Below are 21,833 nucleotides of genomic sequence, written 5' to 3' on the forward strand. Positions count from 1 at the left end.
AGCCTAGGGTGAGAAATGCAGCAGCTACTAGTAAGTTTTAATAATCAAAAATGAGGCATGAGTGGGTTAAATATTTTTGAAAATTTATTTGGGGACTCTCTTGGGTGAAGGGGTTGGATGTTTTGGTGGATCCGAATGTCAGATTGATTTTTCATGACTGTAACAATCCGCTACTGATCGTTGCCTGAGGCACAATTGTGATTGGCAGAGTTAGCCTCCAGTAAATCTACCGCCAGTCGGTGCCTCTTATCAGTGCGTCCCCCTGCCTTCTATGCTACCTTTATTTTAATAACAATAATGCCAGTTGGACATGGTGTTTTAATATACCAGTATGGTAATACAATAACAGTACGGTATGTTTTATTAAGCATGGGTGGTGGAGGTGATTGATGGGACAGTGCAACTATACTTACAATCAAAGGGAGTATGGTATGGTAATTAGGTTCCCTGTGCCTAAGAGAAAGCAATAACGATAGTGTATTAACCTCACAACACAAAGGGTATTTAGAACGTCGGAGGTTGTACCTAATTTGAAAAAACTGAAATAGAGCAGGATCTTAGGTGCGCTCACTGTGAGCAGCTAGTGACTGCACTTACCCCGCAGTTAAATTAGAAGCGCTTAGAATCCTGGCGGTTCAATATAGGGATCTGTTCTTAAGATGTACCGTAGTATTCGGACAGATACGCCGACCCGAAGAGATGTGAGGCAGGGCTTACCTGGATGTGCGTGCGGTCAATTTGAAACACTGCGCTGGCTGGCGCTGGCGTCACATGATGCGCAGTCGGCAACATCACTCGCAAAGCGCCATGGAGAACCTGCGGTCTGTTTTAATCATCGGCTGGGTTGCGGGCCCCATCAGGGGTGCAGTGGCACGGGACTCCGGTCAGTAGCACAGCAACTCCGTATACTGACTCGAGTATAAGCCGAGGTAGCCTTTTTCAGCACATTTTGGGTGCTGAAAAACTTGGCTTATACTCGAGTATATACGGTATGAATATAAATACCACCACAGAGAAATGTACCCAGTTAGGTTTAAAACTACTGCTGCAACAGCTTACCTCCAGTTTCCTTATCTTCTACAAGTATTTCCAATTTTAGTAATCGCCACGGGATATCAGGATCATCACCCATCACAGTTAACGTTGCTTCAAACTCGCCTTCAACACGAAACTTTACTCGCCCATTGGCTGTTTAAAAAGGACATTTTCAGATTTATACAATTATAGAACCACCATTATCTACAATGACATTAATGTTTGATGGCAGTCTCGAAAACACACATATACACTCACAAAATGATCAAGATGAACTTACAAGCTTAAGCGTAACATTAAACTTCTTTATATGTGAGGGTGTTAATATTAAAGTGGACCTGTCATCCAGACACAAAAATCTGTATAATGAAAGTCCTTTTCAAATTAAACATGAAATCCAATTTCTATTTTTTATTAAAGCATTCATAGCTGTAAACTCATTTAAAAATCTCAGCTGTCAATCAAATATTGTTTGCCCCTCCTCTATGCCAGTGGCATAGAGGCGGGGCAGACAATTACTTTCACTTTCCATTCAGCACTTCCTACATGTCACTGCTCTCCAAACATTCACCCATTTCTCTTTACCGTTTAATTGTGTAGCCAGGGCATGGGGATGGACATTGGGTCCCCCATTCTGGTGCACAAACAAGATTCTGAGATGATTCTAGACTTCTCTTAATAACAGTGTCCACAAAATGGCGGCTTCCTGCTTGCTATAATTATGAATTCCCAGACTGAAGGAAACAAGATTCAAACAATTTATATAGTGTAATTTAAGTTCATTTTGCTTGACTAATGTGATAAAATAGGATTTGGAATAATTTTTTTTGGTGACGGGTCCCCTTTAATCAATTATTCTGTCCAAAAAAGCCACAGCACTTTACAAAGAATGCTTTTTCTTTTTTAGGGCATGTAAATACCCCCCCTACCGGTCAACAAAAACTTACCAACAGTGAGATTCGCTAGTTGTGGGGGAAGATCTGTAGTTACCAGTCGATGCCGGAGAATCTGATTGAGTTGATGAAGTGTAGTCTGCTTTTCACTTTTTGTTATGGGATCTGGAGGGATTATTTTATCCTATCATAAACAAGGGGACAAAGGAGGTTAGCTAAATAAATATGTACATACCAATAGAGTGACCTACTTCTGGGGAAGTAAAATATAAAAAAAACACAATCATTTTGTCTGCTGTACATCGTAAATTCTGCTGCACTGGCAGTCAGTGCAACCAACACAATAAGTAGGGTAAAAAATATAAAATCAATAAGGAAATGATGTACAACTCATACCCGAATACAAGTTGGTAGTCTTGGGTAAGATCCTGTTGTAAGCACATCAATGGCATAAGGAATTGCAAAACTAGGTAACCGAGCATGGACAAGTGCATCTCTCGCTAATGATGCCAGTCGGTCAGCTGTGTCCACAAATAGTATGGTTTGTTGATCTAAGAAATTGGATATCATCTGTTTAAAAAAATAAATAAAAAATAAGGAATTTAGAATACTTTACATGCAAGAAATGTTTACATTATCAACTATAGCAGTGCAGCTTCTCAACAATTACCAACCAGGAGCATGTGCAGCTGAAGTCATATCAAAGATGATAATTGCACTACTATTTATATTTCATATTTTTATTAACTGGTATGCAAAAGGAGTAACACTTTAAAAACAGGTATAGTTCAGAAGGATAGCCTCTGGCATAAAGTTTTTTAATATGCTTTTATTCTCTGACCATACCCCGGTAAATTCCCAGAATATTAGACTGCCCCACTAGACTGCAAAAATCGTTTTATAGGAAGCTGGTAAACTGAATACAGGGCCGCCATTAGATATCACAGGGCCCCGCACAACGATATTTTATAGTTACTATTACAGGATGTTGTTGAACTGGACACTGCTACTCAGGACTATTAGTTGATAGCAGGTCTGCTCTGACAAGTACAGCATCGCCAAAAGAGGGGAAAAACAGTTTTAGATGTGTCACTGTCCACTTCAAAGAACCAGATTTACTAGGGGATTACTGGCGACAATCAGTGCGACACTTGCAACAGTAACAAAGTCGCTGCTATTGTGTCTGTGCAATCCATCGGGGGAGCCCAGCCTGTGAGCCCAGGGAGTCCTGTCAGGACATTAGTTCAACTGGTGCCTTTAGAAAAGAGAGAACTATGCCCCAAAGCGCAGACGTGACAGTGGACTCAGCCGCTACCTGTCATTGTACCAGGGAGGAGTATCCCCGCGGCCAGTGCCCCGCCCACTCAGACGAGGTGTTGAATCGGCCAGCGAGTTGTGGTGGAGGCAATGGAGCTTTCTGATTTGCTGCGTGAATTAGCACACACTTCTGCTTGTACCTATAGGAATCCTTGCGTGCCGGACTTCAACTTCAGCAGCGAGTCCTCAACCCAGACCCACGGGAATCAGCGCAATCACCCAGGTGGCAGACACCATGGAGACAGTACTGGAGCAGTTGGATCAGCACGGTCAAGGGGGGTCCGGCTATTTCAAAAAGTGCACCACAGCCGGGCCCCCCTTCAGGCCCGGGCCCGGTACAGTAGTACCCCCTGTGCCCCCCTAATGGCGGCCCTGACTGAATATCATAAGATTTTAGTAGAGGGTTTACCGGCCATCTTAAATACATTATCAGCTATGGAAGTGTGACTGTTTCAAATGCCTATAAACATCCCTAAACTTGTTAAAATGTAAGTATATAAATATATACAAATTCATAACTGGAAAATCGATTATCATTAACGGGGATGGAATAATTTTTTGTGAGCAAGCAGAACTTAAGCATGTTGTAGAAAGAATGGCAGAATTATAGCATCATTATTTATTTTTTATAGTTTTATAGTTATTTGCCTTTTTCTTTTGACTTCAAATGGGCATCGCTGACCCCTTCTAAAAAGCAAATGCTCTGTAAGGTTACAAATATATTGTTTTGCGAATTTTTTCTAATCAGGCCTATTCATATTCCAGTCTCTTATTTAAACTCAATGCATGGTTGCTAGGATAATTTGGACCAGTTACCAGATTATTTAAAATGCAAACTGGAGAGCAGCAGAATAAAAAGCTAAATAACTCAAAAACCTTAAATAATAAAAAATGAAAACCAACTGCAAATTGTCTCAGAATATCACTCTCTACATTATACTGTTATCTCAAAGGTGAACAATCCCTTTAACTACGAATTCCATTGGAAGTAAATGGTTTTATGGCTTATAGATCAGAAAACACTGATGCCATAATTCTTTAAATTATGGCAACTTACCGCACATTTTTCTACTTTCCCAGCATTGTTGGCCCATTTTACTAATGCCAATAATCTGACAAAGAGTTGCCGTGTTCGGCTGGCAAACTGCACGATTTCAATCTTCCTAAAAGCAAAACAGAATAACACCATGTTATTCAACAGCTCATGCTTCATAAATCAAAGTGAAATTTACTGGATGGTAAGAATGGTTTGGTTTCAAAGTCCTTACATCATCAAATATCTCCATGTATACAGGAGAAATATTAATTTGAAAAGTATAGTCATACATTCCAGATTTTAACATGATTGTATCCCTAGATATTTTAATAATACCCAGCACTAGCAGTGTTTTGTCATATTTTTTTTGCAATTTTGCAAGGACAGAATAGTTGCCCAAAAAATGAATTTCCAGCTTTGTTCAAGCAAATGCTCTTTTAGCGCAGACAGTGCTATTGTTCTCTAAGAGGGACTGGCATTAATTCTGCTGTCTGTGGCCTGGAACATCATTGTTCCACTGATGTTCAGTTCCTTACCTGACATTTTACTAAACTAACCCATTACATGTATGTGGCTTATTTGCCAAAAACTCTCTCTCTCTGCCTCCAGACCAATGACCTAATCCTATCTCCACACTATGAATTAGTAATTTACAGTACAACATCTTAAAATAGTTTATTTTAAAATTACCCAAGCATGAAAATACTAACCTTTCCATGTCACTCTTTCTTGGAAGTCTAGGTGGAACACAAAGAAAAAAAGTGTTAGTTACCAATATATATTTCTGTTACTTTATTTGCATGGAAAACTTTAAGGGCAGATTTGTCAAGGGTCGAATTTCGAGGGTTAAAAAACCCTCAAATTCGACCCTCAAAGTAAAATCCTTCTAATTCGATTTTAACGCAAAAGGTTTGATTCGAACGATTTTAAGCGATCGATCGAATGATTTTTATTCGATCAAAAAAAACTTAGAAAAGTGCTCTGGAAGGTACCCATAGGCGAACATTGCACTTCGGTAGCTTTGATGTGGCGAAGTATGAAGTTAAAGTTTTTTTTAAAGAGACAGTACTTTGATGGTCGAATGGTAGAACGATTTTTACTTCGAAACGTTCGAATCATTCGATTCGATCGAATTTGTCCAATTCGATGGTCGAAGTACCCAAAAAAATACTTCAAAATTCGAATATTTTTGCATTCGAACTATTCACTCGAGCTTAGTAAATCTGCCCCTAAGAATCTCAGACCTTGCTTGATGTTAGCAGCAATTTATAATCTCTCCTGTACATAACGATGTCCATACATCTGCATAGAATCCTACCGATTGCCCCAAAGGTCAAACAAATAGTTGCCATACAAGGCATGGCAATCTTTCCTTAGAAAGTGAGAAGGAGCTGTGACTCTTACCTTCCTCGTCTGCCAACGCATTGTTATCTAGCTGGCATGATGCATTGGCAGATGCATTTATTAAAACTGCCCCACTAACAGATATGCATGGTATATAAATATTGACTGGAATTGACTGTCCAATATATGCAAATTAAACACCATACAAAACAATTGTATCAGTGTGTGCATAGCCAACTTAAGGGCAATGGCCAGGTCGATAAGAGTAAACATGCAGTGTCAAAATGGCAATATAACCGATAACAGAAATTCTAGGCCATCATGAAATCTGAAACAAAGCACAGTTGAAGGTAGTAGTTTGAGGATGACTACAGACCAGCACTGACCTTAAATATAACAAGCCAACTTTGTATTTATCCTGCACCCCCAACATGACCACACACATTTGACCATCACCAAAATCCAACTGTAGTGATTCTGTGAGTCTGACATTAAGGGCCCTAATTTACCGGCGTTTTTAGCTGCGATCCCCTGCGGTCTGGTTTCATGCGTTCAGCCGCAGGGGATCGCAGGAGTAGATGCACTGAATTCTTTTCAATGGGGCTGTACTCACACAGACGCATGTAAGCGTCGAACGCAGGAAAAATGCAACATGCTGCATCCTAACCTGCGTTCGGCGCTTACATGCGTCTGTGTGAGTACAGCGCCACTGAAAATAATTCAGTGTGTCTACTCCTGCGCTCCCCTGCGGCTGAACGCATGAAACCAGAACGCAGGGGAGTGCTGCTAAAAACGCCCATGAGTAAGGGCCCTAAGTACACCATGTTTAGTGGTTGACAGATGACTATATAGACAAGACCAAAATCCAGCTGTTTGTAGAGTTTCATCAGCTTGTCCCAAACAGCAAAATGGTCTAGCAGCAGGATTCCCACAAGGAAAACTGGCTCATATGTGACCTGCCTCTTTCTTGCTGAAGCATTAATTCATTACAGTAATGTAATTATTGACACTGCTGCAATTAAAAATCACTACGTCAGAGGCAGGTTTCATAAAGAAAATGTAAGATTATATATATATATATATATATATATATATATATATATATATATATATATATATATATATATATTTATATATCTTCAGTATCCGCACTCCAATCAAGCAATCTCAGGGGTGCACGGCCAATTCTCAATCATATAATCAAAATCTGGAATAAAGCATTCCTGGGCCAGCACTTCCCTTTGTAAAACAAGTGTCTTTTTATTATTTCATTTCACACATCACAGTGCTCCAACGTTTCGGTCCCTCTTGAAAGGTCCCAAGAGGGACCGAAACGTTGGAGCACTGTGATGTGTGAAATGAAATAATAAAAAGACACTTGTTTTACAAAGGGAAGTGCTGGCCCAGGAATGCTTTATCCCAGATTTTGATTTTATATATATATATATATATATATATATATATATATATACATATATATAATACTGCACAAAATGACAGCACTCCAAGGAGGTTCACAGCGAGTCGATGTTGCTGAAGGTTCCAGTAAGGAACCGAAACGTTGGATCTTCAATAAAGACCTCCACTTTAGCAACATCGACTCGCTGTGAACCTCCTTGGAGTGCTGTCATTTTGTGCAGTATTGTTCTATATGTTATGGACTAGCACCCAGGTATCGATTTTTTCTTATGGTTGTGCACTCCATTCCCTCTACACCCTCTACACCCTCTCACACACTCTCACACTCTCTCACACTCTCTCACACTCTCTCACACTCTCTCACACTCTCTCACACTCTCTCACACTCTCTCACACTCTCTCACACTCTCTCACACTCTCTCACACTCTCTCACACTCTCTCACACTCTCTCACACTCTCTCACACTCTCTCACACTCTCTCACACTCTCTCACACTCTCTCACACTCTCTCACACTCTCTCTCTCTCTCTCTCTCTCTCTCTCTCTCTCTCTCTCTCTCTCTCTCTCTCTCTCTCTCTCTCTCTCTCTCTCTCTCTCTCTCTCTCTCTCTCTCTCTCTCTCTCTCTCTCTCTCTCTCTCTCTCTCTCTCTCTCTCTCTCTCTCTCTCTCTCTCTCTCTCTCTATATATAAAATGCAGCACTCCTTCTTTTGTCGGTGCAAGTGTCAAATACAACCACTGCCGCTTGTGGTATAATAAATGAAAAATTGAAAAAACGACACACCACCCGATCTCATATGCAATATAAATATATTATCTTAAGTCCATAAATGGTTACATTGAACCCATTTTTTTCAATTCTTTAACTGATTGACTCATTATTGTTGGAGGTACTCGCATTTGCAACGTTTCGGAGTATGTCCACTCCTTTATCAAGCCAGGGATAAAATGATCTAACAGGCATTAATGAACTATGTGTCAAACAGGAAATGTATCCACACACTGGAACTGACATCAATGTCACTATGGCCCGGTTCCTTAGCAACCATCATTCTATGTATATAGATATATAATAAAATGAAGCATGCAGTCAGAAAAAAGTAGCAGATGTACAACATAGATCCTACTGAGAATATCTACTTACAAATCAGCAAGTACGTTGAGTTCTTGATAAGTCCGCTGAAGTAAAAATTCAATCAGGGTGCTGAGTCGGTATCCATGAGTAGCAGCTGTTGAAGGTACTACAGACCCAGGTGGAGGGGGCTGAGGCACAGATGTGGGCCCCCCAGAAACCACCAACTGACTGTTCTCTAGCTGTACTGTTGGCATTTTGGACAGTGCCTAGATTTAATACTTATCACCAAGAAAGTGCAGGAGATGAAGGTGTATGAGAGTCACAAAATAATATTACTGAATTCTGAATTCAATTAAAACATTAACCACACACACTTACACACATACAAATAACCAGATTTGAATAGATAATGCAGACTCTAATGTTGTACTACACGAAAATAAAACAAGTGGGTTGGTTTTGAATGGGAGAAATGAACCATAATCATCAACCTCCCCCGTCCTCTATTACCACCACACTGTACCCGGGATGAGAAACTCAGCGCAGTTACCCCGGGGTAGAAGAGGAGGGGGAAGGGAATCTGGGGGTGAAACTCAGACAACAGCACTTCGCTTATGGTTTAAGTCAGCACTATAGGCTGCCCGGCTCCAGCAGGATATGGCCGATGGGTGCAGGGTTAAAAAAAAAACACGCAAGTAACAAGCGATCTCAGCCGCAGCTTGTATGCAACAGCAGCTCCTGAGACATGGCGGGGAGATCCGAAAAAACACAGTCAAAGTAGTCTTTCCTGCTATCCTCTTTTCCTTTCTGTAAGAGGGCGGTAATATGCGATGTTCCCGCACTATAACCACACTGTGAGGTGGGCAAAGGTCCCCTTCTAAGTCTTAACAGAACCCTAAGCAAGACCCAGGCCTTCTCAGCGGCCCCCGTCTCTTGCTCCTCCATACACCGGAAGAGTATGGAGCTAGAGGCGGGGACAAAACCGGAAGAAGCGAACGTGACGTTAGGGCGGTGAACGAGAGTAAGTGCTCATGGGAAATGCTGTGACAAGGCGTCCTATCGCTAAGCGTTTGCATTGGACTAGTGCCTCTGGACTGCATCATTTAGTTCCAGTAAACTAAAAGGAGCCGTGTGTGTTCTAGGAATTTAGTGTCACGGGAAATTCTGACTATTTATTTATGTATATACACGTCACACACAAGCTGTATACATGCGTGTATTTGCATTTATATCGTACGTACGTTGCCCTTTATAGTAGAATGACAAATTAACGAAAGAAGCGATAAATGCAATAAAAAATATAAAGTGAAATGATGTTAATGATTAAGTGTTTAAAAGACAAGAGGAAGGAGGTCCCTGCTCCCTCCATTATGTTGGTGCTTTATTGTGTTAAAGGTGTTGTTTACCTGCCAACACTTTTTTTCAGTTCATTTGGTTTCAGTCAGTTCACCAGAAATAAAGACTTTTTCCAATTACTTTCTATTTTCTGTGTGTGACCGTTCCCCTAATATTGAAATGTATATTTTTCACATTTCTAAAGCATCTCTGGGAGGGGGGGGACTAGTGATGTGCGGTTCAGGGTTTCCCTGACCCGCACCCGACCCTAACCCACCCTGCTACAACCCACGCCTGCACACACCCGCGCTTCCGGGGTCCTATTATAGACCTGCCCCGCCAATGATGTCACAATGATGTGACAAAAGGGGCGGGCCAGCAGATGCGAGACTATAAAACCGGAAGTCGGATGCCGGCATTTGAAGGTGGCGGGTGGAGAGAGCAGGAGTAGAGCTCAACCCACACCTGCCCGCTACCCGCGAGGAGCACTGCAAGGTCGACCTGAACCTGCCCGACCCGCGGGTATCGGGTCTGCCCGCACATCACTAGGGGGGACGTCGATCATGTAAACTGTTCTACATCAATACTTTTAGTTGATACATTTTTTTTATCTGTGTTTCATTAAGGCAGCTGTTAGAATTGATACAATAGTTGCTAATACTCAAAAGAAGCTCCTGAGCAACTAAATATAGCAAATTGTAACAGTTCAGAATCTGCACCTGAATTACTGAGCTGCCAGACTAACAAAGTCCAAAGAGAAAAAAAAGTACCCCGAAACAAAAAAGACGGGAACATTTCACTTTAAACTTCGATTTTGGAGAAACTGTAAAACATAAAAGATATAAAGCAATTGATAAAAGTCTTTATTTATGGAGAACAATCTGGAACCAACCGAACTGAATAAAGTGTTTGGAAGGTAAAAAAAAACCCTTAATAATAATATTGGGCACACAATATTTCTCTGTGTTATTATTTAAATGGTGCAGAACTTTAAAAAGACATATACGCCCCTTTTTAACATTGGTTCAATGAATACAGCTTGTGCTGAACATATTTGTTTTTTAGAACAATATTTCTGACGACTTTTTTTTTTGTATTAATGTTTTTGTTAGTTTTTCCAAAACATGAACAGCAGTTTCTGGACATAAAGTATGTCCGGTCATTATAAACATTTTTGAAAATATGAACATAAAGCAAAAGGAAAAAGGAGAGAAAACACACAACAATTTTTATATTACTTTGTACAGTCTTATAAAGGATTTTCAAGAGTATTTACCGAAGCTCACAGTCTATCGAGAGTTTCAAAGTTTCCCAGTACACCAAATATTCAAAACAGAAATGTAAAATAAAATAAAATCATCATGATCAAACTCTGTTACTGAGAGGTTCAATGTTGCAATCTGAAGCCAAATATATAAACCCCCTGGCCGTAATTGTCATTATGGAACATTTAACATTATTAAAGTGGAAAGTTGATGGCCGATTAGAGGTATCCAAGACTTATAGAGAGAGCGAGAGAACTTGACAGTGGATCAGGATGTCTGTAATCCATTTTTTTTTTGTCTATTGATTCATTTTTGTACCAAACAGGGCAAATTTTAAAATTGAAAATAAGTCACGTTCTACTTCCTGCTTGTATAAGCACAATTAAAATAAATCAGAAGACCATTGAGAATCTCCTCTTTATAAACTATCCCTTCCCTAGGAAGGAGCAGCTCATTATACAGGGTCATCTTCGTGGACTGGTAATTTTGCTGGTATGTACCAGGAAGTCGAAGGTACATTTTCTTTCAGAATTAGAGCAAGAAATTAAATCCAAAAACACAGGGCCGGGCCAAGTCAGCTGGACGCCCTAGGCAACCCAGCCACAGGCCACCATGCTGCAGCTCCCCCTTCCGCACTCATGTGCACGCGCGCGAGCTACACCACAACCAGCAGGACAGGGGAGGTGGGAGTGACAGGGCAAAGCAATGAAGGGGGGGAGGTGGGAGTGACGGGGCAAAGCAAAGAAGGGGAGGGGAGGTTGGAGTGATGGGGCAAAGCAACAAAGGGGAGGGGAGGTGGGAGTGACGGGGAAAAACGACAAAGGGGAGGGGAGGTGGCAGTGACAGAGGGGAGAGAGATGGAGAGGAGGGGGAAGAGCAAAGAAGGGAAGGGGAAGAGCAACAGAGGGGAGGGGGAAAGAGCGACAGAGGGGAGGGGGGAAGAGAGGGGCAGAGGCAAAAACAAGAGGGCTACAAAAACGGAATAGGGGTAGGCAGAAGACAATTTAAAAGGTACCTACCTAGTGCCCCCTATTGTGGTGCCCTAGGCAGGTGCCTCTTCTGCCTACCCCTAGTTCCGGCCCTGGATAAACAGGACAACATTTTGGTGTAAATTAAGGGAAAATATGACATGTTAAATATTGGAGTAAAATATGGCATAACAGTGGACTTGGTGTTAACTTGTCCTATTGATATGCACAGATACTATCTGGTGTGTGGCATGGTGAAGGTTGAGGAAGCTCAAAACATTGGTAGGGGGCACTATGCCCTCATCTATTAAAATAAATTACTTGACCTGACTTATCTTTGGTTTTCGATTGATATATATATATATATATATATATTTTTTTTTTTTTTTTTTTTTTTTTTTTAGTTCCTGAAGACGTCTCCAGCTGTTGAGCCGAAACGTTGATCAAATAAAACCTTTTGTTTTTTTCATATAAAGACCTGTTTGGTGCGGTTTTCTTTTTGATTTTATATATATATATATATATATATATATATATATATATATATTTCTCCAAGATACCGGCATTCTCGACAAAGAAATAAATAAATATGCCTGGGTGCCGAGTCAGCAAGTATTCTCCATCTCTTTAGAAAGATCCGCACTTACAGGACTTAAAAGCAAAAAAAAATATTTTATTAAAGAACTAAGGACTGACGTTTCAGCCTAACCTTGTCAGGGGGCCTATCAGCTCCCAACGGGAGTAGTCCAGACCAAGGAGGAAGCCCAGGAGTCAAAGTCCAATTTCGCAGTACAATTGGGAACCAGGAGTGGTCTTAGTTAATTTGCAGGCAATAGTTCAATAGGCAGGCAGAATAGAAGCAAGGTCAAGGTTCAGGCAGGGTCAAAAGTCCAGTAATCAATATAGCATGAATTATAAAGCACCCAGGAATGTTCCAAACAAAACCTATAATCGAGCATTGAACCCGTGACCTGGAAGGAGCGTGATGTCATTGTGCCGGCGTCACCGCGAGGGCGCTCCTGCCCATGTGTTGGCTAAGGGCGCCACCATCTTGGACGTGACGCTGGAGAGACAGGACGTGTCAGTAGGCGGTCCTGATCCTGACTAACCTAAGGCCTTTTTCAAAGTGACAAACACAAAGTGAACATGTCATAAATCTACATCCTGGCAGGAAAACAGCAGCTTTGACAATTACGTATATTCGTTATCACAATAAGGCGACTGCCGTTCAAATTATCACTATATCTACATCCTACTAACATACACAGACTGGGTCCCTGGATTGATATATGATAGAAGGCATTATTTTGAATTACCATTATAGCAGGGTACAGGGCCGCCATCACGGGGCACAGGGGGTATAAGTGTTCCAGGCCCGGGCCTGAAGGGGGGCCCGGCAGTGCTGAACATTTCGAAAGAGCTGGGCCCCCCTTGACAGTGCCAAAGTCGTTCCACCTCCTTCTCCTAAAGTCCTGAACAGCCAAAATGCGGAAGTGCTGAAAAGCCGAACAGCCGAAGTCCCAAAGCAGCAAAAAGACCCGAAGTCACAAAAACAGCTGAAATTGAAGTCCTGAAGTGGCGAAAAGAACCAAAGTCACAAAAATAGCTGAAATTGAAGTCCTGAAGCAGCGAGTTAAATTCCTGTGAACACCAATGTGTGTGTGGTTTTTTTTTTAATCCCCTGGCCACTAATGTATTATTTTAATGCTCTATAGGCCCCTGCCACCAATTTTTTTTAAAAAATATTCTTTGGGGCCCCAACTCTTTTTTAACTTGTAAGGAGGGCCTTGGCACCAATGCTTTTTTTAAAAAAAGGGGACCTGGCGCCAATGTTGAAGTCCTGAAGCAGCGAAAAGACGTGAAGTCACAAAAACAGCTGAAATTGAAGTCCTGGAGCCACAAGTTCAATTTCTCTGAACACCAATGTGTTTGTGTGTTTTTTGTTTTTTTTTAATCCCCGAAAATTTTGTTGTACGGGGCCCTGTGGTTTCTAACCACGGCCCTAGTGGGGTATAGTCTCTGGGCCCAATAAGTAAGCAGCATCCGTAAGGTAGAATGTTTGGTATGAGGCAGGCAGGGAGCCACCAAGGAATTTAGGATAGTATGAGCCTTAAATATGGTGAAGTATAGCCTCAAATAATATATTAAGTGATAAAACTAAGAATTTGAAGGGGAAGTATGATTCTGGAGCTGTAGGAAATGAGGAGGATCATAAGTTTAGTAGCCTATTTAAAGAGTGGTAGGTATATCTTAGTGTTAGACCTTAAATACTTGCTCAAAGATTGACATTAGTAATAAAGTTTATGTAGACACATTAGTAATAAAGTCTATATAGATTGTGTTAGCCAAATGTAGGCTATAGTTTCTAGGAGGTCCCCATAGGCTAACATAGTAATTCGGCAGGTTTAAAGTGGTGAAGTGTCGAAGTCTAACTTTTTTAAAGAGACAGTACTTCGATTTTCTTCGAAGTCAAACTTTTTTACTTTGAATCGAAGTCGAATTTAGGCCTATTCGATGGTTGAAGTACTCAAAAATCTGTTCGAAATTTGAAGTTTTTAAATTCGAAAATTCACCTTAGTAAATGAGCCCCTATGTGTATTAATAATGATAAATTGTTTAAGTGTGGATTTTTAATCGGTGTGTATTTAAAATATATGTTAGTAGGATGCAGATATAGTGATACTTCGAACGGCAGTCACGTGAATGGAGCTTGATTTCTCCTCCCTGCCTTCTATAGGAGATAGCCAGGGAGGAGAAATCTAACGCCGCACGATGGATTGCCATCTTGACGACTTTTCTGAAGAGGAGTGCGAAAGGAGAATCGGTAAGTTATTTTTTGATAAAGACTTTGTGTTTTTTTTTTGTTTTTTTTTTACAAACAAATTTTTTTTTAAAAATGTTGACGTTACTGGTCCTTTAAGTCCTGTAAGTGCAGATCTTTCTATATATACACAGACATTTTACCAGTTGATTTTTGGAGTGTTTCCCAAAACTTGGTATATTTTAAATATGCTACCATAGCCTACATTTTATCAATGTAGACATCTGACTAAATTATTTTTTCTTTTTTGTCTGCTGCTTTGTCTGTGAATTTTATTTATCTAGCAGTGTCTGTTGTAGCAGAAGTGATTTCCCTGTCTTGCATTTACTCTCTGTCCTACTTCTTGCACCATTGAGTTAATACTTTTTTTTAGCTAATAGCACTTTCGTGCCTCTGCTTGCATATACTGCACTTAAAGGAGAATTCAACCGTTTTAAAAAAAAAAAACCCTACCCCCCACACCACGTAGACCCCCTCCCTCCTCCCCCACCAGCATAGTTGCCCCCGGGGGAAATGCCCCTAACTTTATACTTACCCCGGAGTTCCACGCAGCCATCTTCGGGGTCTTCGTGTCTTCTTCTGGCGATTCTGCAATTTCCGTCCATTTTGGCGCATGCGCAGTTGTTGCAAGCCGGCAAAACGCTCTAAATGTGCATGCGCCGCTTCGCCGGTTTCCCAATCAGTTTACCGTAGACCCAGAAGATGGCTGCATGGAACTCCAATGCCTGAATCTTCACGAGAGGTAAGTATAAAGTTAGGGGCATTTCTCCAGGGGCAATTATGCTGGGGGGAGGAGAGAGGGGGTCTACGTGGGGTGGGGGTTATGGTTTTTTTTTTTTTTAAACAGTTGAATTCTCCTTTAAGTACTTCCTCACAATACCTATTAAAGCCATAACCAGGAGTCTCCTGTTTAAGGTGAATATTTAGGGGCATATTTATTAACATTGGAGACAAACATCACCAGGGGTGTTGCCCATAGAAATCAGATCTTTGTTTTTGTTTTCTAACTTGTAGGTGACTTTTCAAATCTAATTGCTGATTGGTTGCTATAGGCAATATCACCAATGAAGTTTGTCTCCAATTTTAATAACTATACCCCATAGTGCAGGGGTAGGGAACCTGCGGCTCCAGAGCCTCATGCGGCGCTTCATCCTGCTTGCTGTGGCTCAGTCTTGCGGCTTTGCCTGTCAGGTCGTATTTACAGCCCTCGCACCTGCTGGTGGCTTCTTGAGTGTGCGACTGCGGTAAGCACACTCAAGAAGCCACCAGCAGGTGCGAGGGCTGTATAGACGCCCAGGAGTGGCAAGACTGAGCCACAGCAAGAGGCTTCATCATGGTCCTTACTTTGGTCACACACTCAAGACAAGAGAGAGACGATCAGCATGGAGCTTCAGAAACAGAAGTCACATTAAACAGATGAGAACACTAGCATTTAATAGGGCTATTCAGTGTTTAATTTATTTCAAAGTAGCCCTGCATATACACAATGCACTTCCGTTTGTTGTATTCTGTTGTTGTAACAGTTAAAATTAAAAAAAGGTTAAAAAAGTTTATAAGCTGTGTTATGTTTTGCGGCTCCACACTATTTTTCTTTAGTGGGAGAGGGGCAAAATGGCTCTTTTGATAGTAAAGGTTGCTGACCCCTGTGTATTCTTTAATTTGTTTTATCAGATGCCCCCAGCCTAATAATATATGTTGCCTGAGTTAAAAAAAAAACTGACAATGGTTAAATATAAAGGCAACTCCACTGACCTCCTGCCTCTGTGTCCCAGTTGAAATGAATGATGGGGTTTCTTCTTAATCCATCCCAGGAAGTTGTCATTGCAGTGCAATTTAAAGGGGAACTAAAGTCTAAAATAGAATAATGCTAGAAATGCTGTATACTAAATATAAACACGAACTGCACCAGAAACCTGATGAAACAAATTAACCTGAAGGAAAAAAATTATGCTTTCAAGGTTGGCGACAGGGGGTCATCATCTTGTAACTTTGTTAAAGAGATACTGACACCAGAAATAAATATTTTTTCACATCTATCATAACATTGTCTTTGCATATTATTTATCATTTTGCCATAAAAGCATTTGCCCTATGCTTTTACATTAATTGCCTCCTCTATGAGGAGGCTGCCATATTTGTGCAGCAGGAGTCTGTTAGCATTAGAAACTCTAACTGACAGGTTGAGAAGGGACAGTCAGGCTGGCAAAACAGTCAAGTTTTGGAACTGCAAGTAACAATTACTTACAAAAGCAGCCCTATTAACAAAAACAATCAACATGACATATAGGTAACTTTTAATGTACATTAATATTTTGAATAGTAGATTTTTAGTGTCAGTAACACTGACTCTGTCTTTGCAAGACCATGCACATGCTCAGTGTGGTCTGGGCTTCAGTTGGGAAGTTAAGCTTAGGGACTGTCATAAATTATCAAAACAGCACAAGTCCAATAATATCTGACATAGAAGCCCATACAGCAAGACTGATTGATAATCAGAATATGCAGACTGCACTGGGTCTGTAGGTACAAATCTCTACATGGTCGCTGACTGCTCTACAGGGAAACAAACAAAGCTGCTTGAGTTCTGGGAAGTAATGTGGGGACATCCCCCCTGCATTTGAAAGTATGATCAGTTTCCCTGCAGAGCAGTTAGGGACCATCTGAAGTTTCCTATCTGCAGCAGCCAGAGCAAGTAAAACAAAGGGGGAATTTCACTGCATACAGTCAGGTTTCTTATAAAAACGGTACACATTTTTTAATTGAAGTATATTGGAGATAGATATCTTTTTCATTAAAAAAGTAAAAATTTTATTTTATTTTCTGGCTTTTACATCCCCTTTAAAATCCCCATCATTGCTCCCTGCACTGAAGTGACATAAATGCATAATATGAAGGGAACACTATCTTGATGACAATGATGGCTAGTATGGCTGTGCCAGTTGTGAGGTTGGGTCAGCAGGATGGGAGTAGCCTCTGCTTGAAAACTGTATGGGAGATTCACTGAACGGACACTTTATGGCAGATGCATAGGAAGAGAAATGGGCACATGGTATATCTGCGCATTTCCTGCTATAAATCTTCCAGAATAACTTGCGTCAATTTTTTTTCCCATCTCCTGTGCTGCAAAGGTGATCCATTACCCAGATATACCCAGGTCAGATAACAGAACCATCAGCACAGTGGAAGTACTACAAGGAGTAGGCATGGGAGAACCATAGAATTTTGCTTTGGGGCACTGGGTTCATTACTGAGTAAAAACATTGTATACACAATGATCAGTAACACATACATATATAACCTAGTATTTAAAAAAACAATTCAACTGATATTTGAGACAACAGAATAATTTCTCATGAGAGCCTTGTTAAGACAAGGTGGGCAGAATGTATTTATGGCCCAATGGATTTTCCTTTTAGTCTAAATTATACCTGAATCAGTCCCAGGCATGTCCATCATATTGGCCTTAGACATGGATTAGTAAAATACTGACTGGGTCAAGTGTCTGAGTCAAAACTTAGACACTATATAAAGCCAGCTAAAAATTCTCTCCTTTTTTTCCTTCATTCTGAATTCTCTTTTGATCCCTCCTTTATACACAGTAAGCAATATTTCAAATGTTATATACTGTGCATGTCTGATTTCCATTGGAGCAGGAGGCTTTAGCATTTGCAGTAGACACCTCTTTGACTGTGTTCACAGTCAAAAAGGGGGGAGCTCAGAAGAGTGTGGTGCTTCATGCTAGACCAGGAACAGGCTGAAATGAGCTGCAGTGGAGCTGCTTGTGATTAAGAAACAACATGAGACTGAATGCTGGGGAAATTTATGCTATTTTGAGGGCTGCTTAGATTCTTTTTAGACATTTTAAAATAAAAAGGTTTACATATCCTTGGGCCATCATCATATATATTTCTATGAAGCAAACCTCCCATGTTGAGACGTCAACTAACCCCATGTAAAGAGAGTGTTAATAAACCTTATTTCTCTCCATTATAAATTGTTACAGGTCTAAGTTGTTAATTGACATACAGTATCTGCTTCCATTGTGATTATCAGATACTGATACATACACACATGCAACATTTTATTGCACTGCAGCCATTTGTACAGTATGTGTATAGGAGGTCCTCATCCAAGGGAAGAGCTATGAATACTGCAGAATACTGTGTTTAGCCTATTATGACATTTAATATACCAAATACAATATACCAAATATAATATACTAAACATCCCAGGGGTGTCACTATTTTTTAAAAAAACATACTCATAATGTTTCATAATTAGTAGTTATTTGAGTGAATTGTGTAAACAGCATTTATTTGATTTTCCTGAAATTCAAAATAGAAATAAGGTTGCAAAAGAGTTTCACAAACAGGAGATAAATTGGAAAGTGAACAATTCAAATTGGCATATTGCTAGTTTAATGGGAACTAAGAACAGCAGGGTTGCCTGGAGCCTTGCAGTGACTCAGGCGTCTAAAGAAAGCTGCTTTCCATGGTTTGGAAAATAGTCAGTCGTGAGAAAGATCTAGCCTGCAGGAATGTTAATGTGAGTGGGTGCATTCTGAAAGACAAGGAGCTGCAAAATGTGTAGAATATTCACATACACAGGACTGCTTGGCATTTGTGGTTGCTCAGTACAAAACACATATAGGTGTGTACAAATAATTATATACACATCAACTCATGTAATCCATCTCAATTGCCTGGGTGCAGAAAAATTTAGTACAATGCAATACAACAAACTTTTTGAATTGGTGTTTGAAATTGAGCTCCCTACCTGGATACAAATTTTAAAAATTGGCGAAACTATGCCTGGCGAAGTGCGGCGAAGTTACGCCTGCCGCAACTACGAATCTTAGTGAATGTCCCACATAGTTTCTATATCAAGAAAAAATTACATACTGATTTTTATTTTTTCTCTATTCAGGTTTTACACCGCATGTATAGTGCTTGGCCTGGAGGCATTACATAAGATGGGCATTATCCATAGGTAAGTACTAATATCAATAAATCATCTTTATTGCAGAAGGAGCTGGTAACACTACTAAGAACACCACTGCACTTGATGCTAAGACTAAGGATTGTATACAGTTTGTATTTCTACTAAACTATTTACTTTGTTTTAATTCAGAGATCTAAAACTTGAGAATTTGATGTTGGATCAAGGCGGATATCTTAAAATCATCGATTACGGCCTCAGCAAAGACAGTAAGTGTTGTTCTGGACCATACATAGCATAAGTTTAGGTTTTATTGGTCTAAAATTTGCTTTCAACTGGCCTACTTCCTTGGAGTGCCAAATAAGGGCTGTGATGAGGACTGGCAGCATATAGAAGGCTACTGGTTGGGCATTACTGCCCAGGTATAGCTTTTTTATGTGTCATTACTCTCAACCTGGAGATTTTCTGGGGATATGTTTCAGCCTGGGAAATACAGGATATAACTCGTTACTATGGGTAAAGGAGTATGGGAGCCAGTCTATGGGTATGTACACTGACCAGGTTTAAGAGAAAATCTTTTTGTAGGCTTCTCTAATATACTCAAAATGGTTATCAGGATCAAACATTAGTGCTATTTTTTTAAATATAATATGTAACTGGCATAAACATATGTGAGTGTGTAGTTTGTAAGCAAGCAGCTTATATTACATTGTCATTACATTACGTTCGGGTCCCCAGATCTGCAGTTTCCTTACAGTGTTTCTTGTGTTTAAGGATTTGGATACACAGACCGCATAAACGCCATGTGCGGCACAAGAACTTACATGGCCCCGGAAATGTTAATGGTTATTGGATATGGCATGGCAGCCGACTGGTGGGCCCTTGGAATCAGTATATACGCTATGCTCATGTATGAGGTAAAGACAATTTCTTTATTTTCAGCCTATATTGGTAAATCCTTGCCACTGTCATTTCATAGCGAGACTAAACATAGTGTAATAATTTTTCATATATGTGTAATATATATTGTAATCTCCATGTTTACAAGCATAACTTCCCATATTATTAGTAATAATATATAGTGAATATTATAGCATTTGGCTTCCCTTTGTCAGATATAAGAGATACCATGACAGATGTATAGCTCAGATACAGAGGCTGCTAAATGGATATTGTGACAGATGTTTCAGAAATGTTGTTTTACTAAAGAAGTCATGATTTTCTTTTTCAGTTACCATTCAACAATGAAGATCAGAATGAGCTAGTGAACAGCATCCTTTATGATGAAATCGAGCTGCCAGAAGAACTATCAGAGGATGCCTCTAATTTAATATATGAAGTAAGTTGGCCCTAGCACATCAGTGTCATGTGACTTTATCAACCTGTTATGCTAAGGGAATACACATAATAACATAGTTATCATTTTCACAATATCACTATGGGACCCATTTACTTAGTTCGAGTGAAGGAATAGATGAAAAATAGTTCGAATTTTGAATGGTCGAATATGGCTACTTCGACCATCGAATGGGCTACTTCAACCATCGAATGGGCTACTTCAACCTTCGACTACGACCTTCGACTTTGAATCGAACGATCTGAACTAAAAATTGTTCGACTATTCGACCATTCGATAGTCAAAGTACTGTCTCTTTAAAAATTTCTTCAACCCCCTAGTTCGCCACGTAAAACCTACCGAGGCCAATGTTAGCCAATGGGGAAGGTCCCCATAGGCTTCCTAACAATTTCCTGATCGAAGGAATATCCTTAAATCGATGGATTAAAATCCTTCGAATCGTTCGATTCAAAGGATTTAATTGTTCGATCGAACGATTATTCCTTCAACCGTTCGATCGTAGAAATATCGCAAAATCCTTCGACTTCGATATTCGAAGTCAAAGGATTTTACTTTGACGGTTGAATATCGAGGGTTAATTAACCCTCGATATTCGACCCTAGGTAAATGTGCCCCTATGTCTTTTATTGTGCTTTAGTGGTAGTTTTAGCTTTAAACTGAATATTGAAATGCGTATTACCCCAGTGATATCAAAGAGACAGGCTATGAACATCAGAAGCAGCGATTACCCACAAATATAGGGGGATGTTAATCATAATTGAGTGTCACTTAAATATGTAACTTAATCTCCGTTGTTTTGTTTTTTGTAGCTCTTGGAAAAAGATCCGGATTATCGCCTCGGATCTGGGGAGGCTGGCGCTGAAGTGATCAAAGCGCAACCCTTCTTCAGAGTAAGTTTCTATTCTACTCATTTTAATTGACTAGCAATTTTAGTGTTTGTAACAGATACTCATTGTGAAATATCTCCTGTCTTTTAGGATATTGACTGGGAACAACTATTACATAGAAAAACAAAGCCTCCATATGTGTTC

General features: G+C 40.2%; 2 protein-coding genes across 8 annotated transcripts in view; one reads left to right on the forward strand and one right to left on the reverse strand.

Annotated features, from left to right (window-relative positions):
* The window catches only part of med14.L (mediator complex subunit 14 L homeolog), a 45,912-nt gene extending 36,816 nt beyond the window's left edge, over nucleotides 1-9,096 (reverse strand). For all 7 annotated transcript variants that reach the window (XM_041582096.1, XM_041582095.1, XM_018246634.2 and 4 more), the window contains exons 1-6: nucleotides 8,188-9,096; nucleotides 4,992-5,018; nucleotides 4,303-4,408; nucleotides 2,325-2,498; nucleotides 1,983-2,112; nucleotides 1,060-1,188 (exon numbers count right to left, since the gene is read on the reverse strand). In XM_041582096.1, coding sequence (XP_041438030.1) covers nucleotides 1,060-1,188; nucleotides 1,983-2,112; nucleotides 2,325-2,498; nucleotides 4,303-4,408; nucleotides 4,992-5,018; nucleotides 8,188-8,372 — 751 coding nt within the window. In that variant the 5' untranslated portion in view covers nucleotides 8,373-9,096. The remainder of the gene's footprint in view (nucleotides 1-1,059; nucleotides 1,189-1,982; nucleotides 2,113-2,324; nucleotides 2,499-4,302; nucleotides 4,409-4,991; nucleotides 5,019-8,187) is intronic.
* An 11,129-nt stretch (nucleotides 9,097-20,225) lies between these two features.
* LOC108707709 (RAC-gamma serine/threonine-protein kinase) lies at nucleotides 20,226-20,847 on the forward strand. The gene is made up of 2 exons (XM_018245708.2): nucleotides 20,226-20,362; nucleotides 20,677-20,847. Exons 1-2 carry the CDS (start codon nucleotides 20,249-20,251, stop codon nucleotides 20,797-20,799), a joined length of 237 nt encoding a protein of 78 aa, XP_018101197.1. The 5' UTR covers nucleotides 20,226-20,248; the 3' UTR covers nucleotides 20,800-20,847.
* The last annotated feature ends 986 nt before the right edge of the window (nucleotides 20,848-21,833 follow it).

Source organism: Xenopus laevis, chromosome 2L (assembly GCF_017654675.1).
Source record: "Xenopus laevis strain J_2021 chromosome 2L, Xenopus_laevis_v10.1, whole genome shotgun sequence".
NCBI lineage: Eukaryota > Metazoa > Chordata > Amphibia > Anura > Pipidae > Xenopus > Xenopus laevis.

What these genes read in the sequence shown, in the direction of transcription:
- LOC108707709 (XM_018245708.2), top strand. Translation starts at nt 20,249, where the DNA reads ATGTGCGGCACAAGAACTTACATGGCCCCGGAAATGTTAATGGTTATT. An exon ending in ACGCTATGCTCATGTATGAG is followed by an intron (nt 20,363 to 20,676) that starts GTAAAGACAATT and finishes TTTCTTTTTCAG; the next exon opens with TTACCATTCAACAATGAAGA.